The sequence below is a fragment of the Oncorhynchus masou genome, chromosome 7 (assembly GCF_036934945.1).
Source record: "Oncorhynchus masou masou isolate Uvic2021 chromosome 7, UVic_Omas_1.1, whole genome shotgun sequence".
Classification (NCBI taxonomy): Eukaryota; Metazoa; Chordata; class Actinopteri; order Salmoniformes; family Salmonidae; genus Oncorhynchus; species Oncorhynchus masou.
The window spans coordinates 720,690-740,928 of record NC_088218.1 but is presented as its reverse complement, the minus strand read 5'-3'; the positions used below and the strand labels follow the sequence as shown (position 1 = coordinate 740,928).

Sequence of the window (20,239 nt, the reverse complement as noted above, 5' to 3'; positions counted from 1 at the left end):
TGACCTCCGGTTCTATTGGCTGATCCTAGATCAGGACTCCCAGTCAGACAGGTGACCTCCGGTTCTATTGGCTGATCCTAGATCAGGACTCCCAGTCAGACAGACGACCTCCGGTTCTATTGGCTGATCCTAGATCAGGACTCCCAGTCAGACAGATGACCTCCGGTTCTATTGGCTGATCCTAGATCAGGACTCCCAGTCAGACAGATGACCTCCGGTTCTATTGGCTGATCCTAGATCTGGACTCCCAGTCAGACAGACGACCTCCGGTTCTATTGGTGGCTGATCCTAGATCAGGACTCCCAGTCAGACAGATGACCTCCGGTTCTATTGGCTGATCCTAGATCTGGACTCCCAGTCAGACAGATGACCTCTGGTTCTATTGGCTGATCCTAGATCAGGACTCCCAGTCAGACAGATGACCTCCGGTTCTATTGGCTGATCCTAGATCAGGACTCCCAGTCAGACAGACGACCCCCGGTTCTATTGGTGGCTGATCCTAGATCAGGACTCCCCAGATGACCTCCGGTTCTATTGGCTGATCCTAGATCAGGACTCCCCAGATGACCTCCGGTTCTATTGGCTGATCCTAGATCAGGACTCCCCAGATGACCTCCGGTTCTATTGGCTGATCCTAGATCAGGACTCCCCAGATGACCTCCGGTTCTATTGGCTGATCCTAGATCAGGACTCCCAGTCAGACAGACGACCCCCGGTTCTATTGGCTGATCCTAGATCAGTTATCCAACACACAGATGTGATCTCACTGGAGAAACACCTAATATCTAAAGAAAAGCAGACTGGTAGATTTATTTTTATTTTTTTACAAAAACATGTTTATTTTATTCCAGAAGTCGTTAAAATCACTTTTTTTTCATAAACAACTTGTACGTATTGATCCTTGGTTGTCGTGTGTCTGTTAAACACTCCCTGATCGACGATCGGTCAGATCCCACGGGAATAAACGCCATTGTTTAGCATCGCACTGTTCAGAATAGTAGGAATCCTTCAAATGGGTCCCCAAAGTGGCACCCTATTCCCTAAATAGTACACTAAATAGGGTGGGACTTCACCGACATGTAGTATAGGGCCGGGGTCCTAACGGGCCAACTCAACACATCAGTAGCTTGACAACTTTATTTCTCTACATCGTTTAAAAAACATTTTGAAGTCTATAAAAACCAAAACGATGCTCTCTAGGGAGGCCCCAGGCTAGTCGTCCTTCTAGTGGTGGGGCTCCAGACCAGGCTCGTCGCCCTCCTAGTGGTGGGGCCCCAGACCAGGCTAGTCGTCCTTCTCCTAGTGGTGGGGCCCCAGACCAGGCTAGTCGTTGGTCTCCTTCTCCTCCTCCTCTCCTCCCTGGTAGTGTCTGTACTCTGGCTTCAGCTCCCACGTGTTCTTGTGGGTTCCCTTCACGTTGTAGATGCCGATGTCACGCAGAATCTCTTTCAGGTAACTCTGAATGAAGGGGGGAAACGGAGGAGAGAGACGGGGAAACGGGGGAGAGAGACGGGGGGAGAGAGACGGGGAAACGGGGGAGAGGTGTTGTATTATAATACAGACTGCTACCACACAGGAATAGGGAGCAGGAAAGAGCGTTGAGCTTCCAGTCTGGTCTTGAATTCCCTGTTTCATTTCTTATGTACAAAAGGAAATAGAGTAAAATATTACATCACTAACTTGACCAGATAAAAATCCCCCTCAGACTGAAACACAGACCCCCACAGACTGAAACACAAACCCCCTCAGACTGAAACACAGACCCCCTCAGACTGAAACACAAACCCCCTCAGACTGAAACACAAACCCCCTCAGACTGAAACACAGACCCCCACAGACTGAAACACAGACCCCCTCAGACTGAAACACAAACCCCCACAGACTGAAACACAAACCCCCACAGACAAACACAAACCCCCTCTGACTGAAACCTTTATTTAACACGGCAAGTCAGTTAAGAACTAATTCTTATTTACAATGACGGCCTAGGAACAGTGGGTCAACTGCCTTGTTCAGGGGCAGAACGACAGATTTGTACCTTGTCAGCTCGGGGGTTTGAACTTGCAACCTTCTGGTTACTAGTCCAACACGCTAACCACTAGGCTACCCTGCCGCCCCACATAAACCCCCAGACGACCCCTGTTCATTAGGCATCCGTCTCTATGGCAGCAGATTGACGAGGTCGGCCTTTTCTGAGCTGAACTAACCCAAGATGCAGCTCTCTAACAACACCTAAAACCCTCACCTAATTCTGCCACAAAACAACGACACTCTCTCAAGGTGAGCGCTAATGTGGCTTTAATAAACAGTGGCCCATTTGGTCAAAAGGCAGAGGTGTAAAATATTTATCTTGTCCATTCCCAGCGCTACTCTCCAGGGGGCATTTGAAGAGACTCCTCCAACATTCAGTCCCCGAAAAATGGTCTCCTATAAATCACGTAGCAGATGACGTGGCCTTTTCTGTCGTCTACAAAAATAGAACGGGACACTTTTTAAATCCTGCTTGTTTCTCCGAAAATGGCAACACAGAAACAGTTGTCATGTTTACAACATGTCCTGGAAACAGGACGGGTCAGAGTGGAATGGACAATCACAACTGTTGTCCCCAGGAGCTTCTCCCCGTTGTCATGATCAGCGATTTCAAGTTTGTATTTTTTTAAATACGTCTGCATTAATTTCCCGCCGCGTAAACACATTGTTAAAATAAACTCGCGATAACTCCTGATAAAGTTGGGTAGCTGATATTCAGAGCTTAAAAAAAATAGATAAATTGATTTTAGGACGCGGGAAACAGGACTAATAAAGCCAAAGCCAACGGCCTGTTTTACAGAACAGCGAGTCGACCACACGGATGGACGACGTGGTCGGCGACACCCCAGCAAGCACAAGATGTCGGTCCTGTCCGGACGTTGTTTTTTTGGTGTTTCACAAAACGGTACATTTACCACAGATGGCCATTCGTAACATTTTATCTCAGGCAACACCTCAGTGAGCGCGGACCGATGCTTTCAACATCTATTTTGGGGGCAGTTCCCGGACCGGCCTTGATTCTCCACATCCACAGACAGGTTTTTGGTCCGGTCTGAACCAGCCTTGATTTGGCCCAAACATGGACTTCTTTTCAACTTTCATTCAGAACCAAAAATGAACCTGATATCAACACAAATAAGTATTTTCAACTTTCATTAAAAAAAGAAAATGAACCTGATTTCAACGTCCTGGAAAATCGGTATTTTAAAAACAAAAGAAAATACCTTTTCACCATCTATTCAGAACCGAAATTGAACCAAACTTCAACGTCTTGCCTACGGCGGCAGAACGGCCGATGATCACCATTTAGGGAGTAAAATGAGCATTATACCATACTGAACAGGCCTTTGTTTCTATTACATTGAAGAACAGTGGCACAGCTCCTCTCTATCCCCCCACAGCTCCTCTCTACCCCCCCACAGCTCCTCTCTACCCCCCCACAGCTCCTCTCTACCCCCCCACAGCTCCTCTCTACCCCCCCACAGCTCCTCTCTACCCCCCCACAGCTCCTCTCTACCCCCCACAGCTCCTCTCTACCCCCCACAGCTCCTCTCTACCCCCACAGCTCCTCTCTCCCCCCACAGCTCCTCTCTACCCCCCACAGCTCCTCTCTACCCCCCACAGCTCCTCTCTACCCCCCACAGCTCCTCTCTACCCCCCCCCCACAGCTCCTCTCTACCCCCCACAGCGCCCCTCTCCCCCCACAGCGCCTCCTCTCCACCCCCCCCCAGCGCCTCCTCTCCACCCCCCACAGCGCCCCTCTCCCCCCACAGCCCCTCTCCCCCACAGTAATTATCCTTCCCCACCACAGGTTGTATGGTGATGTTGTAATACCAGGTGTTTCTAGTAGTATATAGTAGTATCTCACCACAGGTTGTATGGTGATGTTGTAATACCAGGTGTTTCTAGTAGTATATAGTAGTATCTCACCACAGGTTGTATGGTGATGTTGTAATACCAGGTGTTTCTAGTAGTATATAGTAGTATCTCACCACAGGTTGTTTGGTGATGTTGTAATACCAGGTGTTTCTAGTAGTATATAGTAGTATCTCACCACAGGTTGTATGGTGATGTTGTAATACCAGGTGTTTCTAGTAGTATATAGTAGTATCTCACCACAGGTTGTATGGTGATGTTGTAATACCAGGTGTTTCTAGTAGTATATAGTAGTATCTCACCACAGGTTGGTTGGTGATGTTGTAATACCAGGTGTTTCTAGTAGTATACAGTAGTATCTCACCACAGGTTGTATGGTGATGTTGTAATACCAGGTGTTTCTAGTAGTATATAGTAGTATCTCACCACAGGTTGTATGGTGATGTTGTAATACCAGGTGTTTCTAGTAGTATATAGTAGTATCTCACCACAGGTTGTTTGGTGATGTTGTAATACCAGGTGTTTCTAGTAGTATATAGTAGTATCTCACCACAGGTTGTTTGGTGATGTTGTAATACCAGGTGTTTCTAGTAGTATATAGTAGTATCTCACCACAGGTTGTTTGGTGATGTTGTAATACCAGGTGTTTCTAGTAGTATATAGTAGTTTCTCACCACAGGTTGTATGGTGATGTTGTAATACCAGGTGTTTCTAGTAGTATATAGTAGTATCTCACCACAGGTTGTATGGTGATGTTGTAATACCAGGTGTTTCTAGTAGTATATAGTAGTATCTCACCACAGGTTGTATGGTGATGTTGTAATACCAGGTGTTTCTAGTAGTATATAGTAGTATCTCACCACAGGTTGTTTGGTGATGTTGTAATACCAGGTGTTTCTAGTAGTATATAGTAGTATCTCACCACAGGTTGTATGGTGATGTTGTAATACCAGGTGTTTCTAGTAGTATATAGTAGTATCTCACCACAGGTTGTTTGGTGATGTTGTAATACCAGGTGTTTCTAGTAGTATATAGTATTATCTCACCACAGGTTGTTTGGTGATGTTGTAATACCAGGTGTTTCTAGTAGTATATAGTAGTATCTCACCACAGGTTGTTTGGTGATGTTGTAATAACAGGTGTTTCTAGTAGTATCTCACCACAGGTTGTTTGGTGATGTTGTAATACCAGGTGTTTCTAGTAGTATATAGTAGTATCTCACCACAGGTTGTATGGTGATGTTGTAATACCAGGTGTTTCTAGTAGTATATAGTAGTATCTCACCACAGGTTGTTTGGTGATGTTGTAATACCAGGTGTTTCTAGTAGTATATAGTAGTATCTCACCACAGGTTGTATGGTGATGTTGTAATACCAGGTGTTTCTAGTAGTATATAGTAGTATCTCACCACAGGTTGTTTGGTGATGTTGTAATACCAGGTGTTTCTAGTAGTATATAGTATTATCTCACCACAGGTTGTTTGGTGATGTTGTAATACCAGGTGTTTCTAGTAGTATATAGTAGTATCTCACCACAGGTTGTTTGGTGATGTTGTAATACCAGGTGTTTCTAGTAGTATATAGTATTATCTCACCACAGGTTGTTTGGTGATGTTGTAATACCAGGTGTTTCTAGTAGTATATAGTAGTATCTCACCACAGGTTGTTTGGTGATGTCGACCAGGTCCTTGATGTTGTAATATTGATGCTTCTCAAAAGCGGAGAACAACATGTCCAACACCTGCTGTTTGTCGACCCTGGCTCTTTTCCCTTCCTCCTTCTTCTTCCTGTCGTACTCCAGCTGGACGGACACACACTGTATTAGTCCAACTCATAGTCGTAACAGACAAACAACCACTCGTCGTGCAGGCAGCCAAGGCTCCTTACGTTGTAGGAATGGTTGGCCACTGGTTTGTAGTTGGTGGTAACAGCCTTCTCTAGTTGCTGAGACAATCTCACTGGCTTGGATAACTCTTCTATCTGCAGTCTGGAGACACGAGATAGCAGTGAGAGACCAGAGACAGTGAGAGACCAGAGAGAGTGAGAGACCAGAGACAGTGAGAGACCAGAGACAGTGAGAGACCAGAGACAGTGAGAGACCAGAGAGAGACCAGAGACAGTGAGAGACCAGAGACAGTGAGAGACCAGAGACAGTGAGAGACCAGAGACAGTGAGAGACCAGAGACAGGGAGAGACCAGAGACAGTGAGACCGGGAGAGACCAGAGACAGGGAGAGACCAGAGACAGAGTGTGTGTGTGTAGGTACATACCTCTTGAGTTTCATGTAGTTCTCGCTGACAGCGGGTCGACACTCTGCTCTCTGCACCACCAGGCCCTCCAGGGAGATCCTCTCTGTTAGAAAGGAGAACCGGGGACGTCTCTGTGTGTGTTGACTCACTCTCTCACGTGGCAACATCATTTCATCTGTTTTAATGTGATATTCCTCAGTGAGACATCGACAGTACGACGCCACACAGCCAGGAGAAGAGAGACCAACTGATCACCAGGGTCGTCTAACAGGAGAAGAGAGACCAACTGATCACTAGGGTCGTCTAACAGGAGAAGAGAGACCAACTGATCACTAGGGTCGTCTTAACAGGAGAGGAGAGACCAACTGATCACTAGGGTCGTCTAACAGGAGAAGAGAGACCAACTGATCACTGGGGTCGTCTAACAGGAGAAGAGACCAACTGATCACCGGGGTCGTCTAACTGATCACTAGGGTCGTCTAACAGGAGAAGAGACCAACTGATCACCAGGGTCGTCTAACAGGAGAAGAGAGACCAACTGATCACTAGGGTCGTCTTAACGGGAGAAGAGAGACCAACTGATCACTAGGGTCGTCTAACCGGAAAAGAGAGACCAACTGATCACTAGGGTCGTCTAACAGGAGGAGAGACCAACTGATCACCAGGGTCGTCTAACAGGAGAAGAGAGACCAACTGATCACTTGGGTCGTCTACCAGGAGAAAAGAGACCAACTGATCACTAGGGTCGTCTAACAGGAAAAGAGAGACCAACTGATCACTAGGGTCGTCTAACAGGAAAAGAGACCAACTGATCACTAGGGTCGTCTAACTGATCACTAGGGTCGTCTACCAGGAGAAGAGAGACCAACTGATCACTAGGGTCGTCTAACAGGAAAAGAGACCAACTGATCACTAGGGTCGTCTAACTGATCACTAGGGTCGTCTGACAGGAGAAGAGAGACCAACTGATCACTAGGGTCGTCTAACAGGAGAAGAGAGACCAACTGACCACTAGGGTCGTCTAACAGGAGAAGAGAGACCAACTGATCACCAGGGTCATCTAACAGGAGAAGAGAGACCAACTGATCACTCGGGTCATCTACCAGGAGAAAAGAGACCAACTGATCACTAGGGTCGTCTAACAGGAGAACATCATTCTCCACCAGACAGAGGCCTCACCTCCAGCTTCCTGCCCAGTCTCTACACCTCACCAACCTCCACCAGACAGGCCTCACCTCCAGCTTCCTGCCCAGGCTCTACACCTCACCAACCTCCACCAGACAGAGGCCCAACCTCCACCAGACAGAGGCCCAACCTCCACCAGACAGAGGCCCAACCTCCACCAGACAGAGGCCCAACCTCCACCAGACAGAGGCCCAACCTCCACCAGACAGAGGCCCAACCTCCACCAGACAGAGGCCCAACCTCCACCAGACAGAGGCCCAACCTCCAGCCTCATGCCCAGGCTCCACACCTCTCAGCTGGGAAGAGACTGAGGGGACTCACCTGGGCCTGACCCCGCCCCCGAAACTGAGGTGCTGCCATCAGATCTCTCTTCTGACTGGCCTACAGGGAGGGAGGGAGGGGAAAGGGAGGAGAGGGTGGTCCAATAAGAAATAACACCAGGGTTTAGAATAGCTGCCTTCTGGCGAAGAGGCAGTAACCATGGAGATGAACTGCGCGGCAACGACGGTTGGTCTTCAAAGCCTTGCCGGACTTCACACTCAAACCAGGAAGTGTCTCAAAACAGAACTTTATATACGGTCTACAACTCACACACAAGGATAAACCATGAGCTTCACGCTGACACACAAGGATAAACCATGAGCTTCACACTGACACACACACCCTCAAGGGAGGGAGAGGAGAGGAGGACGTGCACATTAGAAGAGGCATAAAGATCATTGCACAAATCATGACGTCAAACCAAGCACCCCACACCAGATCAATACCATCATATTGATTGGTTTGTTTATGTTATTAACAAGCCCCAGATATCATTCCAGTAGCAGATCACATCCAAACTACGGAGCTGATTGGTTCACAGCGGTTCTGATCCGATCTGAGAGACAGCCAGCGGAGTAACTGAGACAAGCAGAGGGCCTCCATCTGTTCTGCTGTGGCAACATGCAGCCCACAACAAACACAGAGAGATGGAGAGAGACGGGAAGGGGCAGAGAGATGGAGAGAGACGGGAAGGGGCAGAGAGAGATGGAGAGAGACGGGAAGGGGCGGAGAGAGACGGGAAGGGGCAGAGAGAGACGGGAAGGGGCAGAGAGAGACGGGAAGGGGCAGAGAGAGACAGGAAGGGGCAGAGAGAGACGGGAAGGGGCAGAGAGAGACGGGAAGGGGCAGAGAGAGACGGGAAGGGGCAGAGAGAGACGGGAAGGGGCAGAGAGAGACGGGAAGGGGCAGAGAGATGGAGAGAGACGGGAAGGGGCAGAGAGATGGAGAGAGACGGGAAGGGGCAGAGAGAGACGGGAAGGGGCAGAGAGATGGAGAGAGACGGGAAGGGGCAGAGAGAGACGGAAAGGGGCAGAGAGATGGAGAGAGACGGGAAGGGGCAGAGAGAGACGGGAAGGGGCAGAGAGATGGAGAGAGACGGGAAGGGGCAGAGAGATGGAGAGAGACGGGAAGGGGCAGAGAGAGACGGGAAGGGGCAGAGAGAGACGGGAAGGGGCAGAGAGAGACGGGAAGGGGCAGAGAGAGACGGGAAGGGGCAGAGAGAGACGGGAAGGGGCAGAGAGATGGAGAGAGACGGGAAGGGGCAGAGAGATGGAGAGAGACGGGAAGGGGCAGAGAGAGACGGGAAGGGGCAGAGAGATGGAGAGAGACGGGAAGGGGCAGAGAGAGACGGGAAGGGGCAGAGAGATGGAGAGAGACGGGAAGGGGCAGAGAGAGACGGGAAGGGGCAGAGAGATGGAGAGAGACGGGAAGGGGCAGAGAGATGGAGAGAGACGGGAAGGGGCAGAGAGATGGAGAGAGACGGGAAGGGGCAGAGAGAGATGGAGAGAGACGGGAAGGGGCGGAGAGAGATGGAGAGAGACGGGAAGGGGCAGAGAGAGATGGAGAGAGACGGGAAGGGGCAGAGAGAGAGATGGAGAAGGAGAGAGAGGCAAAGGGACACACCTTTGAGGCGGAGGGATACACAGTACTACTTACCCTGAGGCGGACGGACACACACAGTACTACTTACCCTGAGGCGGAGTGATACACACAGACATGCAGTACTACTTACCCTTAGATGACTCTAATGGATGAAAGATCAGCTATGATCACAAACCATGCTCATTTGCAGTCGGGAAAACAAAAGGCATTTTGACAGTCAATATTATCTGACGACACATTCAAATAGAGGTTATGACTCAAACAACATGGCCTCCAGGTTTCATGGTTACTCAAACAGCACCTTACCCCCGCACACTTAGGTAGCGCGGCGCCGTTTAGCACACTTAGGTAGTGCGGTGCCGTTTAGCACAGCTCCTGGGTGCACCAAAATAGAGCAACATTTCTTCATCATCATCATGTTTACAGCTGGAGGTAACTGTTCCTTACCTGACTGGGTCTCAGTGAACACGGCCAGGGTCTGTCCTCCTACAGTCTGCATGGTGAACGGGTGGTCCCTGGGGGCCTGCACTCCCGATGGCTTGTCCCCGAGGCTGTCAATCATGGTCAGGTCTTCGTTCAGAGTGAATTCCACCTGGTGCACAACACGTGTAAGTTATGTCAGTTTAGGACCAGGACAACTGCTGGCTGAGTTGGGATCAATATTCCATTGGAATGCAGTTTATCTGTGTCTTTAACCATAGTCAGTAGCATTACCTCTGCCTTCCCTTGGTTCCTAACGCAAAAGAAGAAGAAAACAACTGATTAGCTAAATCCCCTTAGCTAGCTACTTCTCTTTAGCCATCAGAGAAAGTAAACAACGATGGCGATTACCAACAAACAGTAACACACGAGACAATTCTACATACTTCCCGATCCGGAGTTTCCCCACCTCTCCCCTGCCTGATGCTTTGGCCCATTGCTGGGACAGGTATTTGGGCACCTGTGGGCAAAGACACTGGTTGTTAGTTAGCTAGCTAACGTGTGCAGTGTGATGATAATGATAGTTACTGTAGTCTACTTCAATACATTGCTAGTCTCGTCCTCATCCATCCGCGCTGCCACTAGCTAGCTACTAGTGTTAGCCGCTAGCTAGCTACTAGTGTTAGCCGCTAGCTAGCTACTAGTTTTAGCCGCTAGCTAGCTACTAGTGTTAGCCGCTAGCTAACTACTAGTGTTAGACGCTAGCTACTGTCTACATTTCCAACGTACCTTTACCAGCCACACGCCCGTGTTCTGTTTAGCACCAGTTAAATCCACTTCACCTTTCTCTGACATGTTTAAAACGTTGTTTAAAATCACCTCTTACACGTTACCATTACAATTCGTTTGGCGTTATGAGGTAGGCTAGCTAACGTTAACTAAACAACACACGGTCCGGAAAACTGAACGAACCATAACTACGGAGGCGCAAGAGAGACAGAAAGGACGCGCGAAACCAGAAATACTAGAACTCGAAGTTCAGTGGTCAATTTTTTTTTTTACTGGGGTGTTGGTCCATTCTAAGGGCCTGTGACTGACAGGGGCCCTAAAAAAATATTAGAACATTAGGTAAAACAAAAAAAAAATCAATATTAAATTATTAACCTATCATCATGAATATAATATTTTATTTACAATTATAGATAAAATGAATTGTGTGTGAGGAGTGCCGGTGTGAGCATCATGTCTCAACTTCCTGAAGAAAAATCTGGCTTCCAAAAACAAAATGAAAGAAAATAAAGAAAATGTTTCACAAAGGAAGGAGGGTGTAGTCCGTGAGTGGTGTAAATTAACCTGTCAGCTTCGTCCGTAGTGAAATAGGCTAATTTTGCTCCCCTAACATTAGTTACTTAATATCTCAATAGAAAATTCTGTGTTTACATTTCACTTCTCTTTAAGCCGACATTTAATCAATGCAGGCTAACTATTACCAAGCTATTCATAATAAATCAGTTGTTTCTGTATGGTGCCAAGCCCAGCAGCTTCAGGCTCACCAGCCCTGTCTCCCCATCCCTGTCTCCCCACCCCCCTGAACCAGCCCTGTCTCCCCCTCCCCCTGAACCAGCCCTGTCTCCCCCTGAACCAGCCCTGTCTCCCCATCCCCCTGAACCAGCCCTGTCTCCCCCTGAACCAGCCCTGTCTCCCCACCCCCTGAACCAGCCCTGTCTCCCCACCCCCTGAACCAGCCCTGTCTCCCCACCCCCCTGAACCAGCCCCAGAGTTATTGAATGGGTCGACTGGGTTCTGGAGGCGTGTGGGTACAGGTAGAGTTATTGAATGGGTCGACTGGGTTCTGGAGGTGTGTGGGTACAGGTAGAGAGTTATTGAATGGGTTATCTTTCCATGGGGCCCAATGTGATGTCTTTCCATGGGGCCCAATGTGATGTCTTTCCATGGGGCCCAATGTGATGTCTTTCCATGGGGCCCAATGTGATATCTTTCCATGGGGCCCAATGTGATATCTTTCCATGGGGCCCAATGTGATGTCTTTCCATGGGGCCCAATGTGATATCTTTCCATGGGGCCCAATGTGATGTCAATCCATGGGGCCCAATGTGATGTCTTTCCATGGGGCCCAATGTGATGTCTTTCCATGGGGCCCAATGTGATGTCAATCCATGGGGCCCAATGTGATGTCTTTCCATGGGGCCCAATGTGATGTCTTTCCATGGGGCCCAATGTGATGTCTTTCCATGGGGCCCAATGTGATGTCTTTCCATGGGGCCCAATGTGATATCTTTCCATGGGGCCCAATGTGATATCTTTCCATGGGGCCCAATGTGATATCTTTCCATGGGGCCCAATGTGATATCTTTCCATGGGGCCCAATGTGATATCTTTCCATGGGGCCCAATGTGATGTCTTTCCATGGGGCCCAATGTGATATCTTTCCATGGGGCCCAATGTGATATCTTTCCATGGGGCCCAATGTGATATCTTTCCATGGGGCCCAATGTGATGTCTTTCCATGGGGCCCAATGTGATGTGTTTCCATGGGGCCCAATGTGATGTCTTTCCATGGGGCCCAATGTGATGTCTTTCCACGGGGCCCAATGTGATGTCTTTCCACGGGGCCCAATGTGATGTCTTTCCACGGGGCCCAATGTGATGTCTTTCCATGGGGCCCAATGTGATGTCTTTCCATGGGGCCCAATGTGATGTGTTTCCATGGGGCCCAATGTGATGTCTTTCCATGGGGCCCAATGTGATGTCTTTCCATGGGGCCCAATGTGATGTCATACCTATGAAAGAAAAAAACATGTATCTGAAAAAACATTGGCAACATGAAAAATCTTGACAATTAAAAACGTGGCAGCAGCATATAAAGGGGCAGCACCATATAAAGGAGCAGCACCATATAAAGGGGCAGCACCATATAAAGGGGCAGCACCATATAAAGGGGCAGGGGCAGCACCATATAAAGGGGCAGCACCATATAAAGGAGCAGCACCATATAAAGGGGCAGCACCATATAAAGGGGCAGCACCATATAAAGGGGCAGCACCATATAAAAGGGCAGCACCATATAAAGGGGCAGCACCATATTAAAGGGGCAGCACCATATAAAAGGGGCAGCACCATATAAAGGGGCAGCACCATATAAAGGGGCAGCACCATATAAAGGGGCAGCACCATATAAAGGGGCAGCACCATATAAAAGGGCAGCACCATATAAAGGGGCAGCACCATATAAAAGGGGCAGCACCATATAAAAGGGGCAGCACCATATAACGGGGCAGCACCATATAAAAGGGGCAGCACCATATAAAGGGGTAGCACCATATAAAGGGGCAGCACCATATAAAGGGGTAGCACCATATAAAGGGGCAGCACCATATAAAGGAGCAGCACCATATAAAGGGGTAGCACCATATAAAGGGGTAGCACCATATAAAGGGGCAGCACCATATAAAAGGGGCAGCACCATATAAAGGGGCAGCAGTAGCCTACATGGCCTTCAGAGAAATGGTGCAGTGACAAAACCTCTCAGGGATCGGACCCTTTTTCTCCCCAATTCTTGCCTAAAATGACTCGTACCCAAATCTAACTGCCTGTCGCTCAGGCCCTAAAATGACTCGTACCCAAATCTAACTGCCTGTCGCTCAGGCCCTAAAATGACTCGTACCCAAATCTAACTGCCTGTAGCTCAGGCCCTGAAACAAGGATATGCATTTTCTTGGTACCATTTGAAAGGAAACACCTTGAAGTTTGTGGAAATGTGAATTAATGTAAGGAGAATATAACACATTAGATCTGGTAGAAGATAATACAAAGGGGGAAAAAACACGCTTTTTCAATTTGTTTTATCTTTGAAACGCTAGTAGAGAAAAGCCATCTTGACTTTAGGGAGTCTAGGCGCAATTTAGATTTTCGCCACTAGATGGAAGCAGTGTCGGTGCAAAGCCTTAGACTGATCCAATGAACCATTGCATCACTGTTCAAAATGTTGTATCGAGTCTGCTCAAAATGTGCCGAATTGGGTCAATTGATACATTTTCAAGTACATAACTATAGAGAACATGATATGGTTATAAAAAAATGTAAGTTTACACACTCCCAGGAATGTCATACAAAATGTATAATTAGCTTCCAGTTCAATAAATAACAAACCCGTTTCCGTGAGTTTTGTTATTGTGAATGCTCCTCAAACAATAGGTCCGGTCCAGTCAAAAACGTGTTTTATACAGTTGGAATTATACTGTGAAATTGTGACCAAATATGATAATGCCCTTTCAGTGTCAGCGCTGTTTGTAAAGACCTCCTGAAATTCCAGCCTGTTTTTGGTGGGGGTGGAGTTTTGATCAGTTAGTAGACCAATAAGAAAAGAGTTCCAAACCTCTCTGCCAATTACAGATTTGTTGACCCCTCCCCACTCAGACCCCTCCCAGACAGTCCTCGTAAAATTCTTGCATAAAAAAATGACTCTTTGCTAAGAACCTATTTCTGCTCATTTATTTTGTTGCGTTTTAAATGAAAACAAACCCACAGTAATGTTCTTAACTGTTCCCCAGAAATGATTTGCTATTAAAGATGAAAAAAAAAACAGCTGCGCATCGGAACCTTTAAAAGAACTAAAAGAATGAGGGAGTTCCCGTGTGGCTCAGTTGGTTATAGAGCATTGGAGCTTCCAACACCAGGGTTGTGGGTTCGATTCCCAACTGGGAAACCAGTATGTGAGAAATAATAAGTAAGAACACGTATGGACTCAGTCTCTCTGGATAAGAGTGACGACTAAAATTTAACTATCAAACTGACATTCACACTTTTATAAAAAAAAACATACAAGTTATATCTTTACGACCTACGACCTGTTCTGCTCAGATCATATTCAGCACAATGTGTTCTGATCATCTGAGTAGTTGGACTGCAATAAAAAGTCAACCTGGAACGTTCCCGTCAATCATTGACTGGGTCAGGTGACCAAAAAAAATGTCCAATCCTGAGCTATTGCGTGCGGATCGTCTCAGAGGAACATTTTCTCCTTGCTGTGTCCGAAGCGCGTGTTGAGCTCCTGGGACTTCTTCAACAGACGCTGTTTCTGAGCCTCATCAAACTTGTTGGCTTGCAAGTCCTGGTCCCTGTCAAACGCTCGTCTCTCCACAGGCTTGGCTCCCTCGTCCAGTTTCCTCTTCTTCATCTGCTTCTCGTGGAGACTGATCAGAGACTCGCCACGCTTGGTTTCCTAACAGAGAGGAGAGAGAAAGACAAAGTCATTTTTGACAACTAATGGTCAGTAGACATCTTGGTCTAGTCTCCGGGTCAGTAGACATCTCGGTCTAGTCTCTGGGTCAGTAGACATCTTGGTCTAGTCTCCGGGTCAGTAGACATCTCGGTCTAGTGTCCGGGTCAGTAGACATCTTGGTCTAGTCTCCGGGTCAGTAGACATCTTGGTCTAGTCTCCGGGTCAGTAGACATTTTGGTCTAGTCTCCGGGTCAGTAGACATCTTGGTCTGGTCTCCTAGTTGTAAATGCCATAGGGAGATCTTCGTACAGGTCAGTAGACATCTTGGTCTGGTCTCCTAGTTGTAAATGCCATAGGGAGATCTTCGTACAAGTCAGTAGACATCTTGGTCTATTCTCCGGGTCAGTAAACATCTTGGTCTAGTCTCCTAGTTGTAAATGCCATAGGGAGATCTTCGTACAGGTCAGTAGACATCTTGGTCTGGTCTCCTAGTTGTAAATGCCATAGGGAGATCTTCGTACAGGTCAGTAGACATCTCGGTCTAGTCTCCTAGTTGTAAATGCCATAGGGAGATCTTCGTACAGGTCAATAGACATCTTGGTCTGGTCTCCGGGTCAGTAGACATCTTGGTCTGGTCTCCTAGTTGTAAATGCCATAGGGAGATCTTCGTACAGGTCAGTTGACATCTTGGTCTGGTCTCCTATTTGTAAATGCCATAGGGAGATCTTCGTACAGGCCAGTAGACATCTTGGTCTGGTCTCCTAGTTGTAAATGCCATAGGGAGATCTTCGTACAGGTCAGTAGACATCTTGGTCTAGTCTCCTAGTTGTAAATGCCATAGGGAGATCTTCGTACAGGTCAGTAGACATCTTGGTCTAGTCTCCTAGTTGTAAATGCCATAGGGAGATCTTCGTACAGGTCAGTAGACATCTTGGTCTAGTCTCCTAGTTGTAAATGCCATAGGGAGATCTTCGTACAAGTCAGTAGACATCTTGGTCTATTCTCCGGGTCAGTAAACATCTTGGTCTAGTCTCCTAGTTGTAAATGCCATAGGGAGATCTTCGTACAGGTCAGTAGACATCTTGGTCTGGTCTCCTAGTTGTAAATGCCATAGGGAGATCTTCGTACAGGTCAGTAGACATCTCGGTCTAGTCTCCTAGTTGTAAATGCCATAGGGAGATCTTCGTACAGGTCAATAGACATCTTGGTCTGGTCTCCGGGTCAGTAGACATCTTGGTCTGGTCTCCTAGTTGTAAATGCCATAGGGAGATCTTCGTACAGGTCAGTTGACATCTTGGTCTGGTCTCCTATTTGTAAATGCCATAGGGAGATCTTCGTACAGGCCAGTAGACATCTTGGTCTGGTCTCCTAGTTGTAAATGCCATAGGGAGATCTTCGTACAGGTCAGTAGACATCTTGGTCTAGTCTCCTAGTTGTAAATGCCATAGGGAGATCTTCGTACAGGTCAGTAGACATCTTGGTCTAGTCTCCTAGTTGTAAATGCCATAGGGAGATCTTCGTACAGGTCAGTAGACATCTTGGTCTAGTCTCCTAGTTGTAAATGCCATAGGGAGATCTTCGTACAGGTCAGTAGACATCTTGGTCTGGTCTCCTAGTTGTAAATGCCATAGCGAGATCTTCGTACAGGTCGGTAGACATCTTGGTCTGGTCTCCTAGTTGTAAATGCCATAGGGAGATCTTCGTACAGGTCAGTAGACATCTTGGTCTTGTCTCCTAGTTGTAAATGCCATAGGGAGATCTTCGTACAGGTCAGTAGACATCTTGGTCTAGTCTCCGGGTCGGTAGACATCTTGGTCTAGTCTCCAGGTCAGCAGACATCTTGGTCTATTCTCCAGGTCAGTAAACATCTTGGTCTAGTCTCCTAGTTGTAAATGCCATAGGGAGATCTTCGTACAGGTCAGTAGACATCTTGGTCTAGTCTCCTAGTTGTAAATGCCATAGGAAGATCTTCGTACAGGTCAGTAGACATCTTGGTCTAGTCTCCTAGTTGTAAATGCCATAGGGAGATCTTTGTACAGGTCAGTAGACATCTTGGTCTAGTCTCCGGGTCAGTAAACATCTTGGTCTAGTCTCCTAGTTGTAAATGCCATAGGGAGATCTTCGTACAGGTCAGTAGACATCTTGGTCTAGTCTCCTAGTTGTAAATGCCATAGGAAGATCTTCGTACAGGTCAGTAGACATCTTGGTCTAGTCTCCAGGTCAGCAGACATCTTGGTCTATTCTCCAGGTCAGTAAACATCTTGGTCTAGTCTCCTAGTTGTAAATGCCATAGGGAGATCTTCGTACAGGTCAGTAGACATCTTGGTCTAGTCTCCTAGTTGTAAATGCCATAGGAAGATCTTCGTACAGGTCAGTAGACATCTTGGTCTAGTCTCCTAGTTGTAAATGCCATAGGGAGATCTTTGTACAGGTCAGTAGACATCTTGGTCTAGTCTCCGGGTCAGTAAACATCTTGGTCTAGTAAATGCCATAGGGAGATCTTCGTACAGGTCAGTAGACATCTTGGTCTAGTCTCCTAGTTGTAAATGCCATAGGAAGATCTTCGTACAGGTCAGTAGACATCTTGGTCTAGTCTCCTAGTTGTAAATGCCATAGGGAGATCTTCGTACAGGTCAGTAGACATCTTGGTCTAGTCTCCTAGTTGTAAATGCCATAGGGAGATCTTCGTACAGGTCAATAGACATCTTGGTCTGGTCTCCGGGTCAGTAGACATCTTGGTCTAGTCTCCTAGTTGTAAATGCCATAGGGAGATCTTCGTACAGGTCAGTAGACATCTTGGTCTAGTCTCCTAGTTGTAAATGCCATAGGGAGATCTTCGTACAGGTCAGTAGACATCTTGGTCTAGTCTCCTAGTTGTAAATGCCATAGGGAGATCTTCGTACAGGTCAATAGACATCTTGGTCTGGTCTCCGGGTCAGTAGACATCTTGGTCTGGTCTCCTAGTTGTAAATGCCATAGGGAGATCTTCGTACAGGTCATGTAGTTGTTGAGCAGACAAAGAGGCTCTACTACTTACGTTGTATTTGGACACTTTCTCAGCCATCTGTAACTCTTTGTGAGACAGTTGAGGGACCGGTTCTGTTTCTTCACTCTCCTTTCCCTCCAGTCGTTCCTGTTGAGAGAGAGACACAGAGAGAGAGAGACAGAAAGAGAGAGACAGAAAGAGACACAGAGAGACACACAGAGAGAGAGAGACACAGAGAGAGAGAGACAGAGAGAGAGACACAGAGAGAGAGAGTGAGACAGAGAGAGAGAGAGAGACACAGAGAGAGAGAGACACAGAGAGAGACACAGAGAGAGACACAGAGACACACAGAGACACAGAGAGAGACACAGAGACACACAGAGAGAGAGAGAGACACAGAGAGACACAGAGAGACAGACAGAGAGACACAGACAGAGAGAGACAGACAGACAGAGAGAGAGACAGACAGACAGAGAGAGAGACACACAGACAGAGAGAGAGACACAGACAGAGAGAGAGAGAGAGACACAGACAGAGAGAGAGACACAGACAGAGAGAGAGAGACACAGACAGAGAGAGAGACACAGACAGAGAGAGAGAGAGAGACACAGACAGAGAGAGAGACACAGAGAGAGAGAGAGACACACAGAGAGAGAGAGAGACACACAGAGACAGACAGAGACAATTATAAAGTCAGTCCAGTAGTGTGAAATCCCAACAGAAATATGTCGCCTGTTCAGAACCAGAACCAGCGTTTCCTACCCTGAGTTTGCGTTCTCGGTCAGCAGGGGTGTCGGTCCAGAGGGATCGGTCCTTGCTCTCCGGTCCAGCCCTCTTCTTGAAGGTTCTGGCCCCCAGCCCGATGTGCTGCAGCGTTGGAGGAAGCTCTGTCATCCAGGTCTCTCGCACCACGTCCTCCGGACCATTCTGCCAATCAACCATCACAGACAAGGCTGTCAACTCATTCTACCATCACACCCCAGTACATCTGACCTGGGGTCTGTTCTGTAGGAGGCTGTCAACTCATTCTACCATCTGACCTGGGGTCTGTTCAGTAGGAGGCCGTCAACTCATTCTACCATCTGACCTGGGGTCTGTTCTGTAGGAGGCCGTCAACTCATTCTACCATCTGACCTGGGGTCTGTTCTGTAGGAGGCTGTCAACTCATTCTACCATCTGACCTGGGGTCTGTTCTGTAGGAGGCTGTCAACTCATTCTACCATCTGACCTGGGGTCTGTTCTGTAGGAGGCTGTCAACTCATTCTACCATCTGACCTGGGGTCTGTTCATTAGCAGGCTGTCAACTCATTCTACCATCTGACCTGGGGTCTGTTCTGTAGGAGGCTGTCAACTCATTCTACCATCTGACCTGGGGTCTGTTCTGTAGGAGGCAGTCAACTCATTCTACCATCTGACCTGGGGTCTGTTCTGTAGGAGGCTGTCAACTCATTCTACCATCTGACCTGGGGTCTGTTCTGTAGGAGGCCGTCAACTCATTCTACCATCTGACCTGGGGTCTGTTCTGTAGGAGGCTGTCAACTCATTCTACCATCTGACCTGGGGTCTGTTCTGTAGCAGGCTGTCAACTCATTCTACCATCTGACCTGGGGTCTGTTCTGTAGGAGGCTGTCAACTCATTCTACCATCTGACCTGGGGTCAGTTCAGTAGGAGCAAATGTGGGAAAATTATTTGAATTAAAATGTGTCCTATTACACAGTTTAAAAAAAAACATTTCGCATGACTGAACACAACGTATGAAAAGCAGCCAATTAGCATGTCCCTAAGGGTACCACCTGGTGGCGGTGTCGAGCACCATAAAGATTAACGAATTACTGGTCAGTTTATTAGAAACAACTCAACTAACGATGCAGCCCCCCCCCCCCCCCCAGATGTAGAACAAGAGTATTGATGTAGAACAAGAGTCTTGATGTAGAACAAGAGTCTTGATGTAGGACAAGAGTCTAGATGGAGAACAAGAGTCTAGATGGAGAACAAGAGTCTAGATGTAGGACAAGAGTCTAGATGTAGGACAAGAGTCTAGATGTAGGACAAGAGTCTAGATGTAGGACAAGAGTCTAGATGTAGGACAAGAGTCTAGATGTAGAACAAGAGTCTAGATGTAGAACAAGAGTCTAGATGTAGAACAAGAGTCTAGATGTAGAACAAGAGTCTAGATGTAGAACAAGAGTCTAGATGTAGGACAAGAGTCTAGATGTAGAACAAGAGTCTAGATGTAGAACAAGAGTCTAGATGTAGAACAAGAGTCTAGATGTACGACAAGAGTCTAGATGTAGAACAAGAGTCTAGATGTAGAACAAGAGTCTAGAT

General features: G+C 47.5%; 2 protein-coding genes across 3 annotated transcripts in view; both read right to left on the bottom strand.

Moving 5' to 3' along the window:
• Nucleotides 1-808: 808 nt before the first annotated feature.
• LOC135543117 (general transcription factor IIF subunit 2-like) lies at nt 809-10,692 on the bottom strand. Of its 2 annotated transcripts, XM_064970193.1 has the most exons (10): nt 10,472-10,692; nt 10,129-10,202; nt 9,977-9,995; nt 9,710-9,854; nt 9,393-9,404; nt 7,661-7,720; nt 6,176-6,257; nt 5,793-5,892; nt 5,563-5,706; nt 809-1,458 (listed from the first exon to the last, which is right to left on the bottom strand). In XM_064970193.1, exons 1-10 carry the CDS (start codon nt 10,535-10,537, stop codon nt 1,324-1,326), a joined length of 837 nt encoding a protein of 278 aa, XP_064826265.1. In that variant the 5' UTR covers nt 10,538-10,692; the 3' UTR covers nt 809-1,323. The 2 variants fall into 2 exon arrangements, with proteins under 2 accessions (XP_064826265.1, XP_064826266.1); XM_064970194.1 differs by lacking the exon at nt 7,661-7,720 and having other exon boundaries at nt 10,472-10,691.
• A 3,487-nt stretch (nt 10,693-14,179) lies between these two features.
• The window catches only part of LOC135543113 (GPALPP motifs-containing protein 1-like), a 146,747-nt gene continuing 140,687 nt past the window's right edge, over nt 14,180-20,239 (bottom strand). Inside the window, exons 5-7 of the mRNA XM_064970188.1 lie at nt 18,673-18,837; nt 17,962-18,057; nt 14,180-14,924 (exon numbers count right to left, since the gene is read on the bottom strand). Of these exons, the coding sequence (XP_064826260.1) occupies nt 14,706-14,924; nt 17,962-18,057; nt 18,673-18,837 (480 nt within the window). The 3' untranslated portion in view covers nt 14,180-14,705. The remainder of the gene's footprint in view (nt 14,925-17,961; nt 18,058-18,672; nt 18,838-20,239) is intronic.

Excerpts from the sequence above, each read along its gene's own strand:
- LOC135543117 (XM_064970193.1), bottom strand. The coding sequence starts at position 10,537 with ATGTCAGAGAAAGGTGAAGTGGATTTAACTGGTGCTAAACAGAACACG. Across the intron at positions 10,203-10,471 it reads CGGGCGTGTGGCTGGTAAAG|GTGCCCAAATACCTGTCCCA; the intron begins GTACGTTGGAAA and ends CTTTGCCCACAG. Across the intron at positions 6,258-7,660 it reads GGGGGCGGGGTCAGGCCCAG|AGAGGATCTCCCTGGAGGGC; the intron begins GTGAGTCCCCTC and ends CCTTTCTAACAG.